The 21367-nt window shown below is 39.0% G+C and overlaps 1 protein-coding gene and 1 pseudogene across 1 annotated transcript; both read left to right on the forward strand.

Moving 5' to 3' along the window:
• Positions 1-14343: 14343 nt before the first annotated feature.
• On the forward strand, positions 14344-16565 carry LOC143586494 (NPL4-like protein 1). The gene is made up of 2 exons (XM_077068037.1): positions 14344-15324; positions 16120-16565. The coding sequence occupies exons 1-2, from the start codon at positions 14344-14346 to the stop codon at positions 16372-16374; spliced, it is 1236 nt and encodes a 411-aa protein (XP_076924152.1). The 3' UTR covers positions 16375-16565.
• A 2328-nt stretch (positions 16566-18893) lies between these two features.
• On the forward strand, positions 18894-20731 carry LOC143586495 (protein SLOW WALKER 1 pseudogene; annotated as a pseudogene).
• Positions 20732-21367: the final 636 nt, after the last annotated feature.

Here is a 21367-nt window from a genome sequence, read left to right on the forward strand (position 1 = left end):
TGCGCTTCCCGCGAGTGCCAGGAGGACCCAGCAAAGAAGGCCCTATCGTCATCAAAAGCCAGCTGGGGCACTACATCACTTCCCGCACTCTTGTTGACAACGGTGCCTCGTCAACAGTTATGTACAGGCAGTTCTTCGACAAGCTAGATGATGAAGACAAGGAACGCTTGGAAACGGTCTACGCCTCGATGGAAGGGTTCGACGGCAGCACAAACACCCCTCTGGGTATCCTATCTTTCCCCGTCACTCTCACAGACGGAAAACACTCCCGCACAGAGGATGTGGACTTTGTCGTAATGAGGAAGCCACACCACACGTACGACATTCTCTTCGGGAGAGACGGGATGGCAAGATTCAATGCCGTAGTATCTTCAGTCCACGGCATGATGGGATGGCCAACAGCTGAGGGCGTGGCGATGGTCACCGGTATTCCCCAGGTATGCATCGCATCTGTCTCATCAACACCCAAACCAAAGATGGCTAAACCCACCATCACCGAACCAGAAGAGTGGGCTTTTAATGGCAAATACCCCGACCAGGCGGTTACCATTGGCCCAACAATAATTGATCCTATGCGCACATTACTCAAACGCTTACTACAAAAAAACACTGACATCTTCGCATGGAAACCAGCAGACATGACTGGTGTACCTCGAAGTAAAGCAGAGCATAAGCTCAAGTGTGACCAGGCTTTTACGCCGGTCATACAAAAGCGTAGAGTAATGGGGGCGGAACAAGCTAACGCGTGTAGAACCCAAGTCAAGGAACTCCTTGACGCGGGCATCGTACGCGTTAGCAGATATCAAACTTGGGTTGCAAATCCCGTTATGGTACCGAAATCTAACAAGCAATGGCGCATGTGCATAGATTTCAAAGACTTGAACAAAGCATGCCCCAAAGATTGTTACCCGTTACCCGAAATTGATCTTAAGGTAGATTCGTTATCACCGTTTCGCCTTAAATGCTTCCTTGATGCGTATGAAGGGTACCATCAAATCCACATGGCCGTTGATGATCAGGACAAAACCGCATTTCGGACGCCCGATGGCACATTCTGTTATCAAATGATGCCATTCGGACTTAAGAATGCCGGGTCCACATACCAACGCCTGATGGACAAATAGTTTCATGCCCAAATTGGGAGGAACTTGGAAGTATACATGGATGACCTGGTCATTAAAAGCCTTGACCCAGAAGCGATGTTGAAAGACATCGAAGAAACATTCAACACACTCAGAAGGATAAACATGAAGCTCAACCCGAGCAAGTGTTCCTTTGGGATGGAAGAAGGGAAGTTCTTAGGAGTCATTGTTACAAAAGATGGCTTCAGAGCGAACCCTGAAAAGGTCGAAGCCATTATCAAAATGGAATCACCTACTACCATCAAGCAAGCTCAGACACTGAACGGACGCCTAGCTGCACTTAACCGCTTCTTGGCAAATCATGCGGATAGGTCGTTCCCATTCGTTTCGACGCTGAGAAACTGTCTAAAGAAAACGCACTTCCGCTGGACACCAGAAGCGGAAGCAGCTTTTCAGGAAATTCGGTCACGTTTGATCGAACTCCCAACGCTCACAGCACCAGAAGCGGGAGAGGAATTAATCCTATACCTCTCCGCCACAGATAGAGCAACCGGGGTCGTCCTGTTAGTCGAGCGAAAAGGCATCCAGATGCCAATCTACTATGTTAGCCGTCTCCTAACAGACGTCGAAACTCGGTACTCTACCCTGGAAAAATTAGTCTTAGCACTTGTACAGGCTTCACGCAGGCTAAGACGATATTTCCAAGGTCACCCAATCACTATTCTCACCAACTTCAAACTTGCAAACGTTTTAGGCAAACCCGAACTTTCGGGACGCCTAGCCAAATGGGCAATAGAATTGGGAGAATACGCGATAAAATACAAGCCAAGGCCAGCTATAAAAGGCAAGGTCTTGGCCGACTTTATTGCCGAAGTCCCCGCATCGCGGGAGAAAGAGTGCCAGGACGAGGCTCAACCCTCTCCAGCACTAGACATCGATGAGGTCTGGCGACTTTACACTAATGGAGCGGCCAGCAGCGAGGGCTCAGGCGCAGGGTTAAAACTTATCAACCCAGCATGCCAAGAATACACTTACGCTATTCGACTAGACTTTCCAAGTACGAATAACGAAGCGGAGTATGAAGCATTCTTAGCCAGGTTGAGGATTGCGCGTAAAATGGGAGTAAAGAACTTGGAAGCCCATGTGGATTCCATGTTAGTTGCCAATCAGATAAACGGGACGTACACGGCCGTAAACGACACAATGGCCCTGTACCTCGCTCAAGCAAAAACCTTCATGCACGATTTTAATGATTGTAAAGTCATACACGTCAAGCGTAGCGAAAACAAATCTGCGGATGCGTTAAGCAAGCTTGCGTCATTAGCTTTCACTCACTTGGGAAAGGACATCCGCATTGAACTCCTTGGAGCACCATCAGTCCCACACAAGGAAGTCTGTGTCATCCAAACCGGCACAGAAACGTGGATGACACCAATAATAAATTACCTTGCGGCGGGCATACTACCAGAGTCAAAAACACAGGCAAGAAAACTACGCTGTAAAGCACTGAACTATCAACTCATCGATGACATCCTTTACAGACGTAACTTTCTTGGCCCCCTCCTCAGATGCGTTGACGACCAAGATGCCAACTACCTCCTAGGGAAGTACACGAAGGCATATGTGGGATACATCCAGGTCCGCGCGCAGTTGTAGCTAAGCTAAATAACGCGGGATACTTTTGGCCGGGGATGCATACGGATGCGCTGGCGTACATCAGAAAGTGCAGGTCTTGTCAGCTCTACGCACCCAACACGCATCGCCCGAAGAATGAACTTGTTCCAGTCACCTCTGCATGGCCATTTCAGAAGTGGGCCATCGACGTGACAGGCCCATTTCCCACAGCAGCAGGGAACGTCCAGTTTCTAGTGGTCGCCATCGACTACTTCACCAAGTGGATAGAGGCAAAACTCTTAGCCCAAACGACCGCAAAACATATCAAAAAATTCATTTGGGAATTTATCATTTGTTGTTTCGGGCTTCCACAGAATTTGGTGAGCGATAACGGCACCAACTTTGCTGACAAAAAGCTACAACAGTGGCTTAAAGAACTTCAAATCACCCACACCTTTACCTCGGTGGCGCACCCGCAGGGTAATGGTGAGGTGGAAAGAGCAAATAAGAGCATCGTAGACGGCATAAAGAGAAGACTATTGGAACACAGATCCGGCTGGGTGGACGAAGTTGCGTGGGGAAGGCGGTAAAACCCGCATAAACCCAAAAAAACGGCAAACCTTCACGCAGGTCAGTCATAGGTAAACTTTGGTCATCCCACTAAATGAAAGTGCTGGTCCTAACCGCACAAATCATAAGAGGAAACCGAACCTATTGACAACCGCGCGTCGAACGGTTAACATATCCAAAGCACTGGGAAAATTGCTAAAATAAACTAAAATATGCATGCGCAATCCATGTAACGTTTATAACGCAAGTCTCAAAGATTCAAAAGTAAACGGGAAAATACCCCTTACCTTGGCAACCAAGTAACTATAAGACGGGTGCGGGTACAGTGTCAAGGCAAAACCCTTCACATACCTAGCACCTGCAGGGAATTGACGCCAGGAATACCTCGGCAACCAAGTAACTATAAGACGGGTGCGGGTACAGTGTTAAGGCAAAACCCTTCACATACCTAGCACCTGCAGGGAATTGACGCCAGGAGTACCTTGGAAGTAAAGTAACTATAAGACGAGTGCGGGTACAGTGTCAAGGCAAAACCCTTCACATACCTAGCACTCCGCAGGGAAATGAAACCAAGAAGGATCTTCTGGGCCATGCTTGCGAAAACGGGAATAACATCCCCGCATAGCGGGAACGTCGAGAACCAGATTGTTTGAAGCTTCAAGATGGAATTGGCGGTTTTAACATAATTGATCACTATGTTCAAAACTACCAAAACCTCATGGAGAATCTACACAAGAAGTACTCAACGCTCCTGACTTGCGAGGAGGTTACAGACCTACCCGCATCATACCCAAAGATCAAGCAGAACAGTGGGAAATTCTGCGTGACATTAGGACTTCCGCGGGAAGAATCCCCATGGAAAACCTTAAAGCTAAACCCTTTTCAAAAACCCTTTGCTTAAGTCCAAAAGTTCACCTCACTTTATTAAACATTCATGAGAAGAACATTGGACTGGGGGGACTTGAAGAGGTAGGTCCCAGCAGAGCCCAGTTGGACCCGCAAGACTCACCTTGAAAAGGGACGTCTGCGCAGTTGAACCCGCAAGACTCCTTAACGGATGTCTGCGCGGTTGAACCCGCAAGACTTAACTTAAAGGGACGTCTGCGCAGAAACCAACTGGATCAGCAGGACCCACCACGCTCAGAGACGTGACGTCCTTACGCGCAGTACGCAAGCTGTCCCCGCAGGAAACGCCTCCCAATGGTTTCCAAGTACTCCGCCTGTTCCCGCAGTTACGGATACCAGCCATCAGGGAAGGCTACCCGCGCAGCATGGCTACACGCACAAGGCTTAACTCTCATAATAATTCAGTAGTCACCTGAAGGAATAAGCAAGCCGGGAACAGTCCCGCACAAAGGCGGGAGGGGGAATACTCCCGCCCAAATGAGCCAGTCCGTACGATACTGAAATATCTTTTGTACTGTACCTGACGAGGTATGGGCAAAAGATCTGACCAAAGATACGACAGCTCATTGACAACAGTATAGCGAGCAGCATGCTCTTGTACTGTATGTCACTATTAGCCGCTACCTACTCACCAACTCCTGTCATACCACGTGCATAGCCTGTAGTTGGTGGAAAAGGAATAGTACACAGCAGGCCTGGTCACTGTCAGCCGCTGCCTACCCACCAACTACCAGCATGGCACGTGCTTAGGCCACAGTTGGTAGAACAGGAATACTATTCAGCCGGCTACACCTTCTTGGAAACCTACCTTCGGCTATAAATACCCCAAATGGTATGATCTTATCATCTTATCATCATATACTATCTCGTATTACATATTATACCTGATATCTGCTCTAGCAATCTCTTAATATACATTTATATTCAAGAGCAATCTAGTCTGATTCTCACGCCGGAGGGTGGTCACAAGGAGGAACCCCCCCTTTTCAGTGACGAGCTCACGGTGTCTGTTTTGCAGGTTATCAGAAGAACCATCTTTGCCGGGTCTAACCCCTCGTGGGAAACATCTATTTAACCCTCAGGTTATCCGTAGTCTGCCCGGGGTCCGATTAGTGTTTCTTCAAATACGAATACGGAACACTTACCAACAAAGACTCTATCGATGAAAATTCTCTTGATAATCTGTCAATATATTCATTCTTACAATAAAATAATGATAATAAATATATTGAATTTCCTAAACATATAAAAATAATTCATAAAATTTAGAAACAAACAATTACAAAACATAGATAAAACATATCGTGAACAAAAAAAAAACTCATTAGAATAAAACAGAATAAAAAACATTTTATATTTTATAATTATATATGACAAAAATAAATCTAGCTAAACAATAGATATGGTTCGGAAGGGGCAGTGTCAATCATGACTGTACGTTGTTTACTCAACAGATCTCCTATGCTATGTCTAGAGGTGGCAATCGAAGTGGATTGGATTGGATTGGATTGGATTTGGGTGATGGGTCAGGATGAATATGATGTCATGATGGATTTTTAAAATAGATGGTTAGGATGGATATGGGTAGGGGTGCGCAGAAGTTGCGCCGGACCCAAAAAACCCGATACCCGGACCGAAAATTACTCGAAACCGAACCGATGCTATATAAGCAGGTCCGACTTCGGTTCCTATATTCTGAAAGTTCGGGTTCGGGTCGGTCCTCGGGTCTGGACCGAGAGTAACCGAAGTTTTAAAATTGCACCGAGTGGGATTGATCCAACCATCAATATGCAGCTTTAGGTAATATCCTTACAGAAATAGGAATATTCAAAAACTTCAGAACATAATAAATTACATTTAATCCTATAAATTTTGATTTTGTTGAGCTTTCACTTCCATGGAGATGAGATTAAGGGGAGGAAGAAGAAGAAAAAAATAGAAGTGACAAAATATGAATAAAATATTTGGGTAAGTAAATAAGTGGGGTTTTAACTTTTTAGACATACCTTCACTTTCTACCAAAAAACCATGGTTTTTTTTTTTTACTTTTTATCATAGTTATCTACCAAAGTTTAAATTTTAAAACAAACATCTTTAACCTTTCCAAACTTGACAATATTTAAGCTTAACAAAAAAACTTATTATAATTTTATTCCTCATAAATATATAAAATTTAACTATTATTATTAGAACTGCACATGTTGGTGTTTATTTTTATATTATTTTAAATAATAATATGAACATATAATTTGTGTATTTCTATAAAATTACATTCTTTAGAAATACAGTTCTTTGTTATTACTATACTTTAATCACCGATGAGATTTGATATTATTTTATAATTTAGTTATTTGTTTTAAAATTCCCATACAAATTACAATCTAAATTTTTTGTTAATAATCGTTCAAAAAGCTAGTAAAAGAAGATTTTTCTTATTCAATAAATATTTTAATGCATTGGGAAGGTAAACTTTACCATTAACTTAGGAAGGAAAAACAATATTATTAAGCTGGACTTTTTGTCTTCATCCAAACTTCTTCATCCTCATTGTATTCTACTTTTCTTCATTTTTTCAACTCTGCAACTATGTCTAAGCATATGCATGGATATTGGATATTCAAGTAAAACTTGTTTACGTTTCGGTCTCGGTCTTGTTCCCCTAACCGAGGAAACCGAACCCGACTGTGATCAAAACCCGAAATTCTCAAACAGGTCCGTTCTCGGTTATGCATTTCATGCAACTGTCGGTCTCGGTCCGAGTCGGGTTCTGACCGGTTCGGTTCAGTCTCACAACATTGCACACCCCTGGATATGAGTCAAGATGGTAAAACTAACTTATCTTGAACCAAGTGAAGGTTGACATAATACAAAGGGTTTTAAAATCCCCTCAAAAAAAATTCTAAAAACTATTGAAAAAATAATAACTCAAAATATAGATTAAAAACGCAAAATGTAAAATAACTAAAATGTTTCCCCCATCATCCTCGTTCATAAAATAATAAAAAAAAACGTTTTGTACCGGTTCAGGTTCGAGTTTTTCGGGGTTTTTTTCGGTTCGTTTTTTTTTCATTTCGGTCGGTTTCGGTATTTGCTCGATTTCAATGATTTCGGTTTCGATTTCTCGGTTTTTTTGGTTTCAGTGTTGTTTTGTTTTAGTATGTTTTTTCGGTTTCATTTCATTTTTTTTGTTTCATTTCGATTCATTTGTTTTATTTTGGTCGGCTACGTTTCAATTTTTTTGTTTCGTTTTGGTAAGCTTTTTGATTGCATTTCGTTTTTTTTTGTTTCGTTTTGGTCAGTTTTTCGGTTTCATATCGGTTTTTTTTGTATCGTTTTGGTTGTTTTTCTAATTTGGTTCAGTTTCGTTTCATTTTTTTGTTTCGTTTGGTCGGTTCGGTGTTTTTGATTCGTTTTGGTCCGGTTTTTAAATTGCATTTAGTTTTTTTATGTTTTCTTTTGGTCAGTTTTTCAGTTTCAATTCGGTTTTTTTGTTTCGTTTCGGTGTTTCTATTTCGGTTTTTTGTTTCGCTTTGGTCGGTTCAGTGTTTTTGTTTTGTTTTGGTCAGGTTTCAGTTGCATTTCGTTTTTTTTCGTTTTGGTCGTTTTTCTATTTCGGTTCAGTTTCGTTTTGGTTTTTTTGTTTTATTTCGGTCGATTCGGTGTTTTTGGTTCGCTTTTTAGTTGCATTTCGCCTTTTTTTTTGTTTCGTTTTGGTCAACTTTTCGGTTTCATATCGGTTTTTTTGTTTCGTTTTGGTCGTTTTTTTATTTCGATTCAGTTTTGTTTCGGTTTGGTCGATTCGGTGTTTTTGTTTAGTTTTGGTTAGCTTTTCGGTTGCATTTCGCTTTTTTTGTTTCGTTTTGATCAGTTTTTCGGTTTTATTACCGTTTTTATTTGTTTCGTTTGGGTCGTTTTTCTATTTCGGTTCAGTTTTGTTTTAGTCGGTTCGGGGTTTTTGTTTCGTTTTGATCGTTTTTTGGGTTCGGATGAGTTTTGTTTCACACGTGATAGTTTGGGTATTTTGAAATAGATAAATTTTGGATAACTTGGATATTTTGTTTTGACCCATTTTAACCTATAAATGAAACTCACTTGTATATTTCCAACCCATCCTGACCCACTTGAAGAATTTTTATGATCCATCATAACCCATTTTACTTTTAAAGTTTATCCATTTAGATCCAAAACAATCCATTTGGGTTGGGTTTGCCACCCTTATCTATGTCTATGCAAATTCATCATCCGTTGGTTGGCCTTTAGTCTATCCACCTTCGTATTTCATGCCCGATTATGTACCATCACCTCTATATTTTGTGTCTTCACCTCCATGTTTTTTTACTTTAAGCACTACTCTAGTTCATCCATCAAGATGCCTCTTCCAGCCTCTAACACTCTCCACACATATTCATGGGTCATCAATAGCTGTCATGTAAGAATTCGTATTAGCATAATTTTTACTAAGTCGCTCATCACCTTTGTTGTGGTTTAGGGAAACAAAAATACAAGTGTTCGTCGATGAAAATCCGACAACTTAAATGCTATAAATATAACACATCCTTTATACAAATGTTGGTTAATAAAAGTTCCGATAGTTGCCACGAGTGACGACACTAACACTAAATAGTGACTAATCAGATAAGAATATAATTAATTTTTGATAACAAAACAAATCTTCATTTCATGTACCTTTACAAAAGGAAACACTAGTTCAGACGAAGACTCTCCCATTGGGCACTTTATGTGCGTCCTCTCAAAAGGCTCGCAAAAAGTGGTTCATGTCTCTTCTCCTTAGTCTACAACAAAAGAATACGGTGTTAGTTATTGAACAAATTCAAATGTTGAAAATTTTTTGAAGAAAATTATAAAGCTCCTACAGTGTTCACGATTGATGTAGAGAATGAAGAGTATGATATGATGATGTGAAAAGCAATAGCGCCCTCAAATTTTTTGATCTATTTTTTTTTGTGTTTGCCACTCTCGATCGGGGCTTATGTGGGCACAACCCTCATAGTGTCGTTAGTGTACCGATAGACCATGACGTCGTTCAATGTTGTGTACATGGTGTCCTTTATGTTGCAATGCAACCGATAATGCCATTGCACATATATGCACTTAGTCAATATTAATGATATAAAACTAAATATACACATACACTAATAAAGATTGAGGATGATGGAGATGATGACAAGTACAAGAATCAGTGTCAGAGTAAGCTAAGCTGATGTGTTCATCTAAGCAACAATGGAGATCTTGTGTTCATGATCCTTCAAATCAAAACAAGAGTGATACAAAATTCTGGGAGGCTTGTTTGGCATCTTGATATTGATAAATCTATTAAAGGTTGCTTCTGTTTTTATTTGTTTGTTTCTTCATCTAAGATAAGTAAAATCATAATTTTCTGAATAACTTTATCGTCAAGTACGTAAATGATTAAAGTAATAAGATGTAATTGCCTACCAGAAAAATGATATAATTCATTTCTTATGATTTAATGTTTAATATATTTAATACCAAGACACGTCAATGAATCAGTATTATGCACTCTAATTGATATAATATATATATTGCATACATGTTAAGTGTTTTCGTGTACGATTTGACTTTTGTTTTGTTTTATAGTAATTTGTAACAACTAACAAGTAACAACAAAACTAATGAATTTCGGTCACGGTCTAATCCTTTGAAAATATGTTGGTAATTTGAAAATAAGGGTTTGGATAATTTGATTTTTGACGGATACTGACGGACTGTTATCGAGCGACAATTTACCGACTATTTTTACAATGAAGTCATTGTCATTAAATGTTTTCTGCCGAATACGGGATACCTGTCGACAAAGACTTTACCGATGAAAATTCTTTCGATAATCTGTCAGTAATATTCTTATTTATGAAAAACAATGATAATAAATATATTGAATTTCCTAAACATATAAAAAACAAATGACGAATTTTAGAAGCAAACAATTACAAAACATAGTATAACATATATCGTAATTCATGAACTAGAAAAAAACTCTAGCTAGAATAAAAAAATATTTTTAAAATTATATATAAAAAAATAAATCTAGCTAAACAGGAGAGAGGGTTTGGAAGGGGGAAATGTCAATCATGTCTATACATTGTCTACTTAGCAGATATTCCATGCTACGTCTATGCAAATTCATCATCCGTTGGTTGGTCTCTACCTCTTTCTTTAGCCTATACATCTTCGTGTCTCATGCCCGGTTATGTACCATCGCCTCTACATTTGGTGTCTTCACCTCCATGTTTTTTGCTTTAACCACTTCTAGTTCATCTATCAAGATGCCTCTTCCGGCCTCTAACACTCTCCAACCATATTTATGGGTTGTCAACGGTTGCAGGCCCGTCTTCGAGAATGCTAAAAAAAATTAAGCCCCGTGCGAGACAAATTTTAGGCCTCTTCTTATAATATAAACTCATCAATTATATATCAAAAAACCAAAATACGAATACAAATATTATAAAATAAAGCTATTGTTGGGTTATTTTTGCCAATGAGAAAACCCGACAAATAATCTTAACCTTCATGGGATTTATTACTATTATTATTATTTAGTAATATAAATAAAAGCAAGAAAATATATGTGTTTATTAAAAAAAAAAAAAAACTCTTCCGTAGAGTTTTACGACAAGTAATGCCAATGGGTTCTTGGTTTTGGACTTTGGGCTTGTGTGAGCATCAAGTATTTTGTGGTTGTGATTATTATTCCAGCCGACACCTTATACGAAAACAATAGAGAACAAGTTTTGGATTCCATTTATTCAGCCGTCAAACACAGACGAAGATAGAATTTTGGTGCTCCAAGTTTTTTTTTGGTGTTTTGTGAAGATAAGAGACGTGTCAGAGATTGATTCATTTTCTCGTTGGTGATACCTCTTACTCGTTACTCTTTTGTAGTTTGATTCCATATACTTGAAGATTGTTTGTACCAAGTATATGATGTTTTGTGTATGCCTCTAGTTTTACCTAGAGAAGAACTTTTGTATTGCTCATTATTGGTGATAGTGGATTTGAAGCGGCTCTAGTAGTCCCGTGGTTTTTTACTCTCGCCTTGAGAGTTTTTCCACGCTAAAATTATTGTGTCACTATTTACTTTTATTTACCCTATTTGTTTGCATCCTCATTGGTTCATTCGGGTCGGGAAAAAGTTTAGCCAAACGAAGTTTAATTCCGCACTTTTTGTTTACCGTTCGTGGCTAGGTGGTCGTTTTTCCCAACAGCTATGACATATTCCCTAAAATAAACAAAACAAAAGTAGTGTATCAAAACGATGGAACTTAAGCGAATTTTGAGGCTCTCCTAGCGTTTTGGGAAGCAAAGCTCTCAATCAAGTCTTTATAGTCCGTACTCTCTAATATTTCGTTTTCAATAGATATCATTGTCAATCCGTTGAGTCTTTCTTACGACATTGTCAATCGTAAACAAGACTTCAACAACTTTAATTTTGAAAAGCTTTTTCTGCTCAATGCTTAGATTATATGAATCTTGTATATTTTAATTGTATTTATTTAATTGTAAGTAGTAATAAGATATTATTGACACTTATGTTAAATTATATTTTAAATTAAACACATGGAACCTAGAAAAGAAGCAGAGTGGAGTGAAGTCGGTTGGTCGCCATATCTCTAATGGCTACACCTCCAACCTCCCGCTCCAAGGCCAATCTATTCAATTCTAACTCAATTATGAAGAAGATTTAATAAATTAATGAAATAGACAATCATCATCAAATACCCACTTTGTGTCAAGCGTAACAAAAAAAAAAAAAAAAAAAAAACAATTTGCAGGCCGTCACATCTTCGAGTTCGACTATACGGTAACGATCTATCCCTAAAATCCAATTATCCAAATCCCTTGCAAGCATAAAACATTAAAACTTATCGACTAACAGAAAGTAATAAAAATCATAGTATCATACCTTCGATTCCCGATTTCTGATGGCCTAATCTTCAGTATTCGTATTATCATACCTTCAGTATTCGATTCCTGATTTCCGGTGGCCCTGAACGGTTGTCGTGTCAGGATTCGTATTAGCATAATTTTTACTAAGTCGCTCATTACCTTTATTTTGGTTCAAGGAAAAACAAAAATACAAGTGTTGGTTGATGAAAAATCCAACAACTTAAATGTTAGTTAATAAAAGTCCTGATAGTTTCCACGAGTGATGACACGAACACTATGTAGTGACTAATCAGATAAAAATATAGTTGATTTTGTTTAAACAGAAGAAATCAACATTTCATGCACCTTTACACAAGGGAACAGTTGTTCAGACGAATACTCTCTCATTGACCTTTGTATGTGCCTCATCTCAAAAGGCTCGGAAATAGTGGTTCATGTATCTTCTCCTCAATCTACAACAAAATATACGGTGTTAGTTATTAAACAAATTCAAACTATGCAAAATTTTTGAAGAAAATTACAAAGTTCTACATTGTTCACGATGAAGAAAATAAGGAGTATGATACGATGATGTGAAAATCATTAGTGGCATCAAATTTTGGTCCAATTATTCGTGTTTGCCACTCTCGAGGCTTGTGTTCACAACCCTCATAGTGTCATTAATGTATTGATAAACCACGTCGTTTAATATTGTGTAGATAGTGTCCTTTATGTTGAGATGCCACTTGCACATTTATGCACTTGGTCAATATTAATGATATAAAATTAAATATGCACACACACTAATAAAGCATTAAATATGTGTTTAAACTTTAACATGGTCAAACATGATATGAAATTTGACATCGTGAAATCTTTCCAATAATAACACGGGCTATTAAAGCAAGTCTTCAATATGGTTATTACCTAGTGGACGACAATAGTGTTACTAAAATATGTAAAGGTAAGACAAGTTACAACAACCATCTTAATATCTTCCGAACGGTTAAAATGCTCAAGAAGCTCCCTTTGAGTATTAGGTCACACCCAAAGGGGCATGCGTTAGTCAAATCCAAGACCAAGATCAATATCAATATCAATATTGTCTAGATTAAAATCTTGGCCGTCTAGCTCGCACGCTAATTGACGTGTGAGTCGCCACGCTGACGGAGATACTGTTGCCCGGGGAGATGTAAAAAAAGAAAAGAATCGACTATAACTCCATAAAGCCACCCTCTCATAGAGGTGCACAAAAAACCCGTACCCGGAACCGGATCCGAAAAAAATACCCGAAACCGGTTTTTTTAATACCCGGGTATTCTATACCCGAAACCGGAACCGACCCTACCCGTAGGGTATGGATAGGGTATGCATTTTGAGCTCAATACCGTACCTGGAACCGTACCCGATTTATACCCGTAAATACCCGGACCCGGTCATACCCTATACCCGTACCCGGTTATACCCGATACCAGATACCAATTTTCTAATACCCGAAATACTACGTGAGTTTTTATGGTATATTTTTATGTTTACTTCACAACTTTTATGTTTAAGTTTTTGTAAAATGCATATTATTAAGTAACTAATTTGTAATTAAGTGGATTTATGGTTTTTGTAATGTAGTTTAATTATTTTTATAAATTACAAAGCAAATTTAAATTTTAAACGAGTTTAAAAATGTATACAAAAGTTATAAATTCAAAACTGGGTATTAATACCCGGTCGTACCCGGTTCCAATGCCCGAACCCGATCATACCCTACCCAGGTACATAGGGTTGAGTTTTTCTCCTCAATACCATACCCGAACCCTACCCGATTTCTCTCAATACCCGGTTTTTCAATACCCGATTATACCCGAAACCGGTTCCATACCCGAACCCGGGTATTAGAAAAACCCCGATTTGTGCACCTCTACCCTCTCATATCAATTTCCATTATTAAAAATCAAATTATAAACAAACATGGGTTTCAAAATTCAAATAACTAAAAACGTTAACCCAGGCCCAAACAAAAACCTGGCCCAAACATAACACTCGTATGATTCTTAACTTGACAACACAAATCCTTAAAAACACGAATACCACCACCACTTCATCAATCGCAAAATAATAATAAAAGTATAAAACTCACTTCCTTCATCTTTCTTCTCCAAGAGATCTTCATCTTGTTCCATCACTCATTCTGCATATTATTATTATTATTATTATTGTTATTATCATAATCACCATCAATTCACCATCATCATTCAAATCACAAGACAGTATGTTGATCAGAATCCGAAGCCGCGACGGAATCGAACGATTACAGATGGACAACCCCAACATCACAATCGCACACCTCAAAACCCTAATCGAATCACAACTCCGAGTCCCAATTCAAAACCAAACATTATCAACAAACCAATCTCTTTTACTCGCCAAATCACCATCCCAAATCGCCCAATTCACCGACATGTCAAACCCACAAACCCTAATCTCCAATCTTGGAATAACCCACGGCTCAATAATATTCCTCGCGTACGACGGTGAACGTACCATCGCCGGCCCTAAATTCGCACCTGCTGGATCATTCGGCCGGAAGATGACCATGGATGATTTGATTGCCAAACAGATGAGAATCACCCGCCAAGAAAACCCCAATTGTGATTCCGTGTCGTTCGATCGAGACGCTGCGAACGGGTTTCAGCATTATGTGAATGAAAGTTTGGCTTTTGCGGTGAAGCGGGGCGGGTTTATGTACGGGACGGTGTCGGACGAGGGGAAATTGGAGGTGGATTTCATTTACGAGCCGCCGCAGCAAGGGACGGAGGAGAATTTGGCTTTGTTTAGGGATTCGGATGAGGAGAGGATCGTGGAAGCGATTGCGTTGGGGTTAGGGATGAGGAAACTGGGGTTTATCTTTACGCAGACGGTCGGGCAGACGAAAAAGGATTATACTTTGTCGAACCGGGAGGTTTTGCAGGCGGTGGAGTTGCAGGCGGAGAGTGAGTTGAAGGAGTGGGTGACTGTGGTGGTGAAGCTGGAGGTGAATGAGGACAGTGGTGCGGATGTGCATTTCGAGGCATTTCAGATGAGTGATTTGTGTGTGAAGTTGTTTAAGGAAGGGTGGTTTGAGAGTGAGATTGCGGAGGATGCGGACCCGAAGCTGTCGAAGATGAAGAAGGATGTGGTGGTTGGTGGGAAGGATACTAGGGAGGTGGATAATGATTTCTTTCTTGTGGTTGTCAAGATCTTTGATCATCAGGTTCTTTCTTCATTCTCGATGTTTTATTTGATCGTTGATTTTGAATTTGTTTGTATATTTATTGCAGTAATGTTTTGCTATAAAAACACTCTTTTTTATGAAACCATAGAATCCGTTAGGAAAAACTTACGCGCCTCACCAATATCTGTTAACATAAAGCTAGACGAGTAGCCTTCAAGTAGGGGTGTGAATTTCTGACACGATGCTAAGCTAACACGAAATTCTCGGGTTTGGGCTCGATATAAACGGGTTTACATCAGTTTTTGTGGAAGGACCCGCGAACCCATTTAGCTACACGGGTTGTGTCTGGGTCAACTAACAACCCATTTTTCATTTTTTTCAAAATGTTTTATATTGTAAATCATTGGTTAGGTATCTTAAGCCAAAATTTATTTACATGTAAAAAGGAAATCTTACGTACGATTTTATATTCAAAATATGATTGTTTTTGTTATAATAAATGTATATTTAAAGTATTAGTATGTGAAAACCATTAACTAGCTGACTCGTCAAGTTTATGTTTAATTATTTTCTATTAATATGTAAATAAACATAAATGAACATAAAAAAAACAAGCAAACGAACGTTCACGAACTTAAATGAACGAATGAAACATGCGTTCATGTTTGTTCTTTTAATTAAACGAACACAAATTTTTTGTTCATGTTCGTTCGTATATTAAATAAACGAACATTAACATCTTATTAACCTAGTATTGCAACTTCAAACAGAATCACACACGGACACTCTTCATATAGTTAAGTTTCTGTATTATTAACACGCCTTCTTTTGCAGGGTCCGCTATCATCAACATTTCCAGTTGAAAATCGAAACACAGTGATCACAATGAGAACCTTAAAGACCCATTTGGATCGTACTAAGAGTCTTCCTTTCGTGAAGAGAATCTCTGACTTTCATTTACTGCTGTTACTAGGAAGGTTTCTTGACGTGAATTCTGATGTTCCAGCATTAGCTGGGTGCGTTCGCGCACAGGCAACCGTACCTGAAGGTTACCAGCTTCTAATAGAATCCATGGCAGCATCTGGTTGAAGTTATTGTTCTCGCGTCTTGATGTTTGGTTCAACTAATCAGGTTTGATGGTTGTGGCGTGGTGACAGAGGTACATGGTTTGCGTATGGGAGGATTGACCATAATCGTGTATGCACATTCTTATCTGTGTTTTGTGCATGTCTGTGTATTTATACTCGACTTTTAATCGTGGTTATTTATTTTAGTTTGAATTGCGCATGATTGTGATTTTATGTTTGGTTTATCAATTACTACTTCATCTGCTACATGATTTAGTTGTCATGTTTTTTAGTTTAGTTTATAACATGCTAATTACTTGGACCGGCCTGAGAACGAGACAGAAAATGCGGAATTTCAAAACCTGAGACCAGACCATTTAAGTTGGATTGGTTTTCTGTATTTAAGCTTCTACCTTGTAAACATATCGAAAAACTTGTAATAATCTCTACGACATCAATCAATCAATCAATCAATCATACCCAGTAAAATCCCACCGACAGCAAAGCTATAAGTAGGGTCTGGGAAGGGTGGGATGTAGGCACACCGTACCTCTATCCAAAGGAATAAAGAGGTGGCTTCCAGAGAGACCCTCGGCTCTAAGTACATGTGTATGAAGCAAAATAAAGGAAATCAAAGTTTAACAGCTATATAAAAACCACTGCTAATTATAATAATATTAATAATAAGATCACAGTTTAACAGCTATATAAAAGCTAATAATAATTATAATAATAATAATAATATATGTAAGGGAAATACCATTATGGTATGTGACCTAAATAAGTTAAGTCTAAGCCCTAAGGTATTCAATTCTCTCTAAAAATCCTTAACTTTAATTCTACTTCTCCACGAATTCCCATCCTCAACCATGTCCTCAGAGAGGTTTAGGTCTATCAAATCATGCCTACGACATCATATCTGATAAATTTCTGATCCCGCTTAATATCATACGTGTGAACTCTGGTCAAAATATCATTAATAAACGAATTCTCGTTAGACTAAAGTTGTTCATAATTATTCTCTTTGTAAGAGGTATTACTTGAACCCATTCGATATAAAACCTCAACTAAATTCTACGAGCAAAATGCATACTTGGATTCATGGTCACATAATGCGCATCCAAATGACCAAAAACGTATATAACACCATCAACTTATTCAAGCTACAAGGTTATGCGGAGTCTGTTGATTGGAGTGGCTTATGTCATTTGAAGAACTTGATGATGAACTCGAACCAATGGAAGCCTGATCGTGAACTCCAGATAAGCATCCTTCTTCCAATTCGAATCCTGATGATGAACAAAAGATAAAGATGGATGTGAACCGATTTAACCAGTTTGTGCTTATTGAAACTGAATCATTGCTCTAGATTCATTTATGATGTTTGGCTAACCACGTAGTTCGATAAAATATATAATTTAGAAATTCTAACCGACACGTATTCTTGGATTTCATGGGCTCTCCTCTGGTTTGGACTGAACCGACCAGAAATCGATCACACTACATGGACTTAATAGGGTTATACAAAAGCTCAGGTTCGTAGCTCACTCGATAAAAACACGAATATATAGCTAAAAAACTTGATTTTGAAACAACCTGAGTCAGGCTGGCTCATTTTTGTAACCGAGCCAATCTCGACTCATCGCTCGGCTCGATCTTAGGCTTATTTAACTTCAAGCTGGAGCTTGACCCGATCTGCCTCGATTAACTTCTAGGTTGAGGCCGATCCCACCATGGTTCAACTAGAGCTCGGCTCGTGAACAACCCTAATCGACTATGGCTAGGGATGTTCTTCGGGTTTCAAAGTTTTAAATCTTGACCTGAAACCCAACCCGAATCTCTCACGGGTTTTTTGAGTTCGGGTGATCCGGGTTTGGGTTTTCGGGTTGGGTTAATCAGGTTTCGAGTATCCTAGAAACCAAAATAAAAGGCAAAAAAAAGTAAAAAAAACTACAATGTTAAAATTAAAATAACATATTATTCTTTGCTCGTAAGAAAATAATCAAATAATAAACCAATATAACTTGATAAAACAATCCAACATAAGAGTAAAACTAACACGAACCATAATCGTCTTCTATCGGATGTGATTTGGTTGTTCAAATACGGTTGCTATTAGTAATAAACTGAAAACATAAATTAACAATAAACAATCAATCTATAATATACCTAAAAATATATGTAATTTCAAAACTTAAAGTTTAATCGGGTTGACCCGAAACTTATAAATCAAACCCGAGAACCAACCCGAATTACTTCGGTTCGAGTTCGTGTTAGTCTTTTCTTGGGTTTAGGTTTTTCGGTTGGATTAGTTCGGGTTGGATTAGTTCGAGTTCGGGTACGTGTTTTTCGGGTTGGGTTTCAAATAATAGCGACAACCGTTAATTTATACACTGGCCAAACTACAAGTTGTTAAACAACGTGACTAAACTAACAAAAGCCCAAAGATACTTCATCATATAAACAAACAAAGAACCATCAAACCAAAACCCTAAAACCCTAAAACAACAACAGCCTGCGTTTTCTTCTTCAACTCCTTCAATGGCGATCAACGATCCATCAGACACCATCGTCAAAACATTCGCCGTTAAACCCAAACTCAAACCCACCAACAAAAAGTCATCATCTCCAGAAACCAAGTACTGGGATTCATTCAGACCCAAAGAAACACAAACCCTAGTCTCATCCATAACCTCACTCGCCTTCTCACCATCTCAACCACACCACTTCGCCGCCACACACTCCGCCACCGTCACAATCTTCTCTTCTCAAACCCTTCAACCCAAATCCACCATCAACGACTTTAAAGACGTCGCCACGTCAGCCTCCTTCCGGTCCGACGGCCAATTACTCGCTGCCGGTTCACACTCCGGTGTAATCCAGGTGTTTAATGTCAAAAAACGGTCTGCGCTCCGAACCCTTAAAGAGCATACACGTCCGGTTCATTTTGTCGGATACCCGCGTGTCGATAAGCTTCATTTGTTATCCGGAGGCGATGATGCCGTTGTTAAGTACTGGGATATTGAGTTGGGGAAAAGGAAACACGACTTAATTGGTCATAAGGATTATGTTCGGTGTGGCGATGGGTCTCCCTCGAGTGATGATATGTTTGTTACGGGTTCGTATGATCATACGGTTAGGGTTTGGGATGTTAGGGTGTCCGGTAAAGGCTCAATGTTGACGGTTAATCACGGGGCTCCCGTTGAGGATGTGATTTATTTACCTTCTGGTGGTTTAATTGCGACTGCGGGTGGGAGCGTTGTTAAAATTTGGGATGTGATCGGTGGTGGGAAGTTGTTGTATACGATGGAAAAGCATAATAAGACGGTGACGTCGCTCTGCGTGGGTAGAATCGGTAACGACAGCCCTAATTTTACGGATCAAAGTCGAATCATGAGTGTTTCGTTAGACGGGTATTTGAAAGTGTTTGATTACTCGACGTTAAAGGTCACGTTTTCGAAAAGATACCCTGCACCACTAGGGTCGGTTGCCTTCTCACCAGATTGTTCGACTCGTGTGGTCGGGTCTGCAAATGGGGTTCTGTTTGCCGCGAAACGAAAGACTGTTGGTAAGGTTGAACCGGTTAAAGGCGAGTGGGGGAACTACATAGGTTTTGGAGCGGTGGACGAGCCGGAAAAGAGAGTGTTAAGACCGTCTTACTTTCGTTACTTTAGCCGTGGTCAAAGCGAGAAGCCTTCAAAAGGGGATTATTTGATAATGAGACCAAAAAGGGTGAAGCTTGCGGAACATGATAAGTTATTAAAGAAATTTCATCATAAAGAAGCTTTGGTGTCTGCATTAAAGGCTAAAAACCCTGAAAACGTAGTGGCGGTTATTGAAGAACTGGTGTCAAGAAAGAAGTTGATGAAATGTGTGTTGAATTTGGGAACGGATGAGCTCGGTTTGTTGTTGGGGTTTTTACATAAGTATTGTACGGTGCCGAGGTATGCAGGTGTGTTGATTGTGTTAGCAAAGAAAGTTGTGGAATATCGAGTTGATGATATTAATGGGTCGGATGAGTTGAAGGTTTATGTTAGGTATCTAAAGCGGTTGGTTGTGGAGGAGATCAGGATTCAAGAATCTTTGCAGGAAATACAAGGTATGGTCTCGCCGTTGTTGAAGATTGCAGGGAAGAGATGAATGGTAACAGAGTATGATTGTGTTTTTTTTGTCATTAGAAGATGTTATTGGTTTTAAAAAGCCCAAGTTTTGTTTTGCCTTAAGTTATAAAAATGATGTTTTTCTTTATTGATTAATGTTGTATTATTGGTGTTTTAAGAGATGGTACTATTTATTTACCTTATAACTTATTTGATTCAATTAGATATGTTGGTTGAGTTAGAGAATTCTGTTTGGTCCAATTTAGATGTCTGTAAAATATTCATGGGTTATTTGAACAACCCTAAAGGTTCTGATTCTATAATAGTGACACGTCAGTACTAAACGGTTTTAGGTGTTTTAAAACCACTAGCATACAATTTAACCACTTAAAAGGGTGCTTAGTTCGCTAGAATTCAGTTAAATGGAATTTGAATTCTAGTTTTTTATCTGTTAGGTTTGTAAAATTTCTTAGAATTGGAATTTTTATCTCTGTGTTTGGTTTGTAGAATTTGTCAAAAATTGAAAATTTTATTTATGCAATAATGCGTTTTGTTTGTAAAATTGAAATTTTAATTGAAGTGATTATATCAACATCTGTTGAAGGTGTCTGCTGGTATCCATCTAACACATCATGTTCATATAGTTTGCAAGTATCAACTCATATGGCACATTTTTGACAATGTTGTTAGGTTGGTAGTTATTGATGTGTGATTGTGTGTATAGTCACTGATAAAGGATCCAATGCAATAATCTTTTATCATGTATTACATACGCGACAGTCTAGATCGTTGATTTAAAAAAAACACGCTAACCCTAAAATTACAACCACGCAAGCCGGTCTTCGTCCACCTCCGCTCCTGTCATTTCCATCCACATTCACTGTCACCATTCAGCAATCCGTCACCGTCGAAATC

Source organism: Bidens hawaiensis, unplaced genomic scaffold, assembly GCF_021521415.1.
Source record: "Bidens hawaiensis isolate Kalapana, Puna unplaced genomic scaffold, B.hawaiensis_p1.1 tig00034685_1, whole genome shotgun sequence".
NCBI classification, from domain to species: domain Eukaryota; kingdom Viridiplantae; phylum Streptophyta; class Magnoliopsida; order Asterales; family Asteraceae; genus Bidens; species Bidens hawaiensis.

Excerpts from the sequence above, each read along its gene's own strand:
- LOC143586494 (XM_077068037.1), top strand. The coding sequence starts at position 14,344 with ATGTTGATCAGAATCCGAAGCCGCGACGGAATCGAACGATTACAGATG. Across the intron at positions 15,325-16,119 it reads TCAAGATCTTTGATCATCAG|GGTCCGCTATCATCAACATT; the intron begins GTTCTTTCTTCA and ends CTTCTTTTGCAG.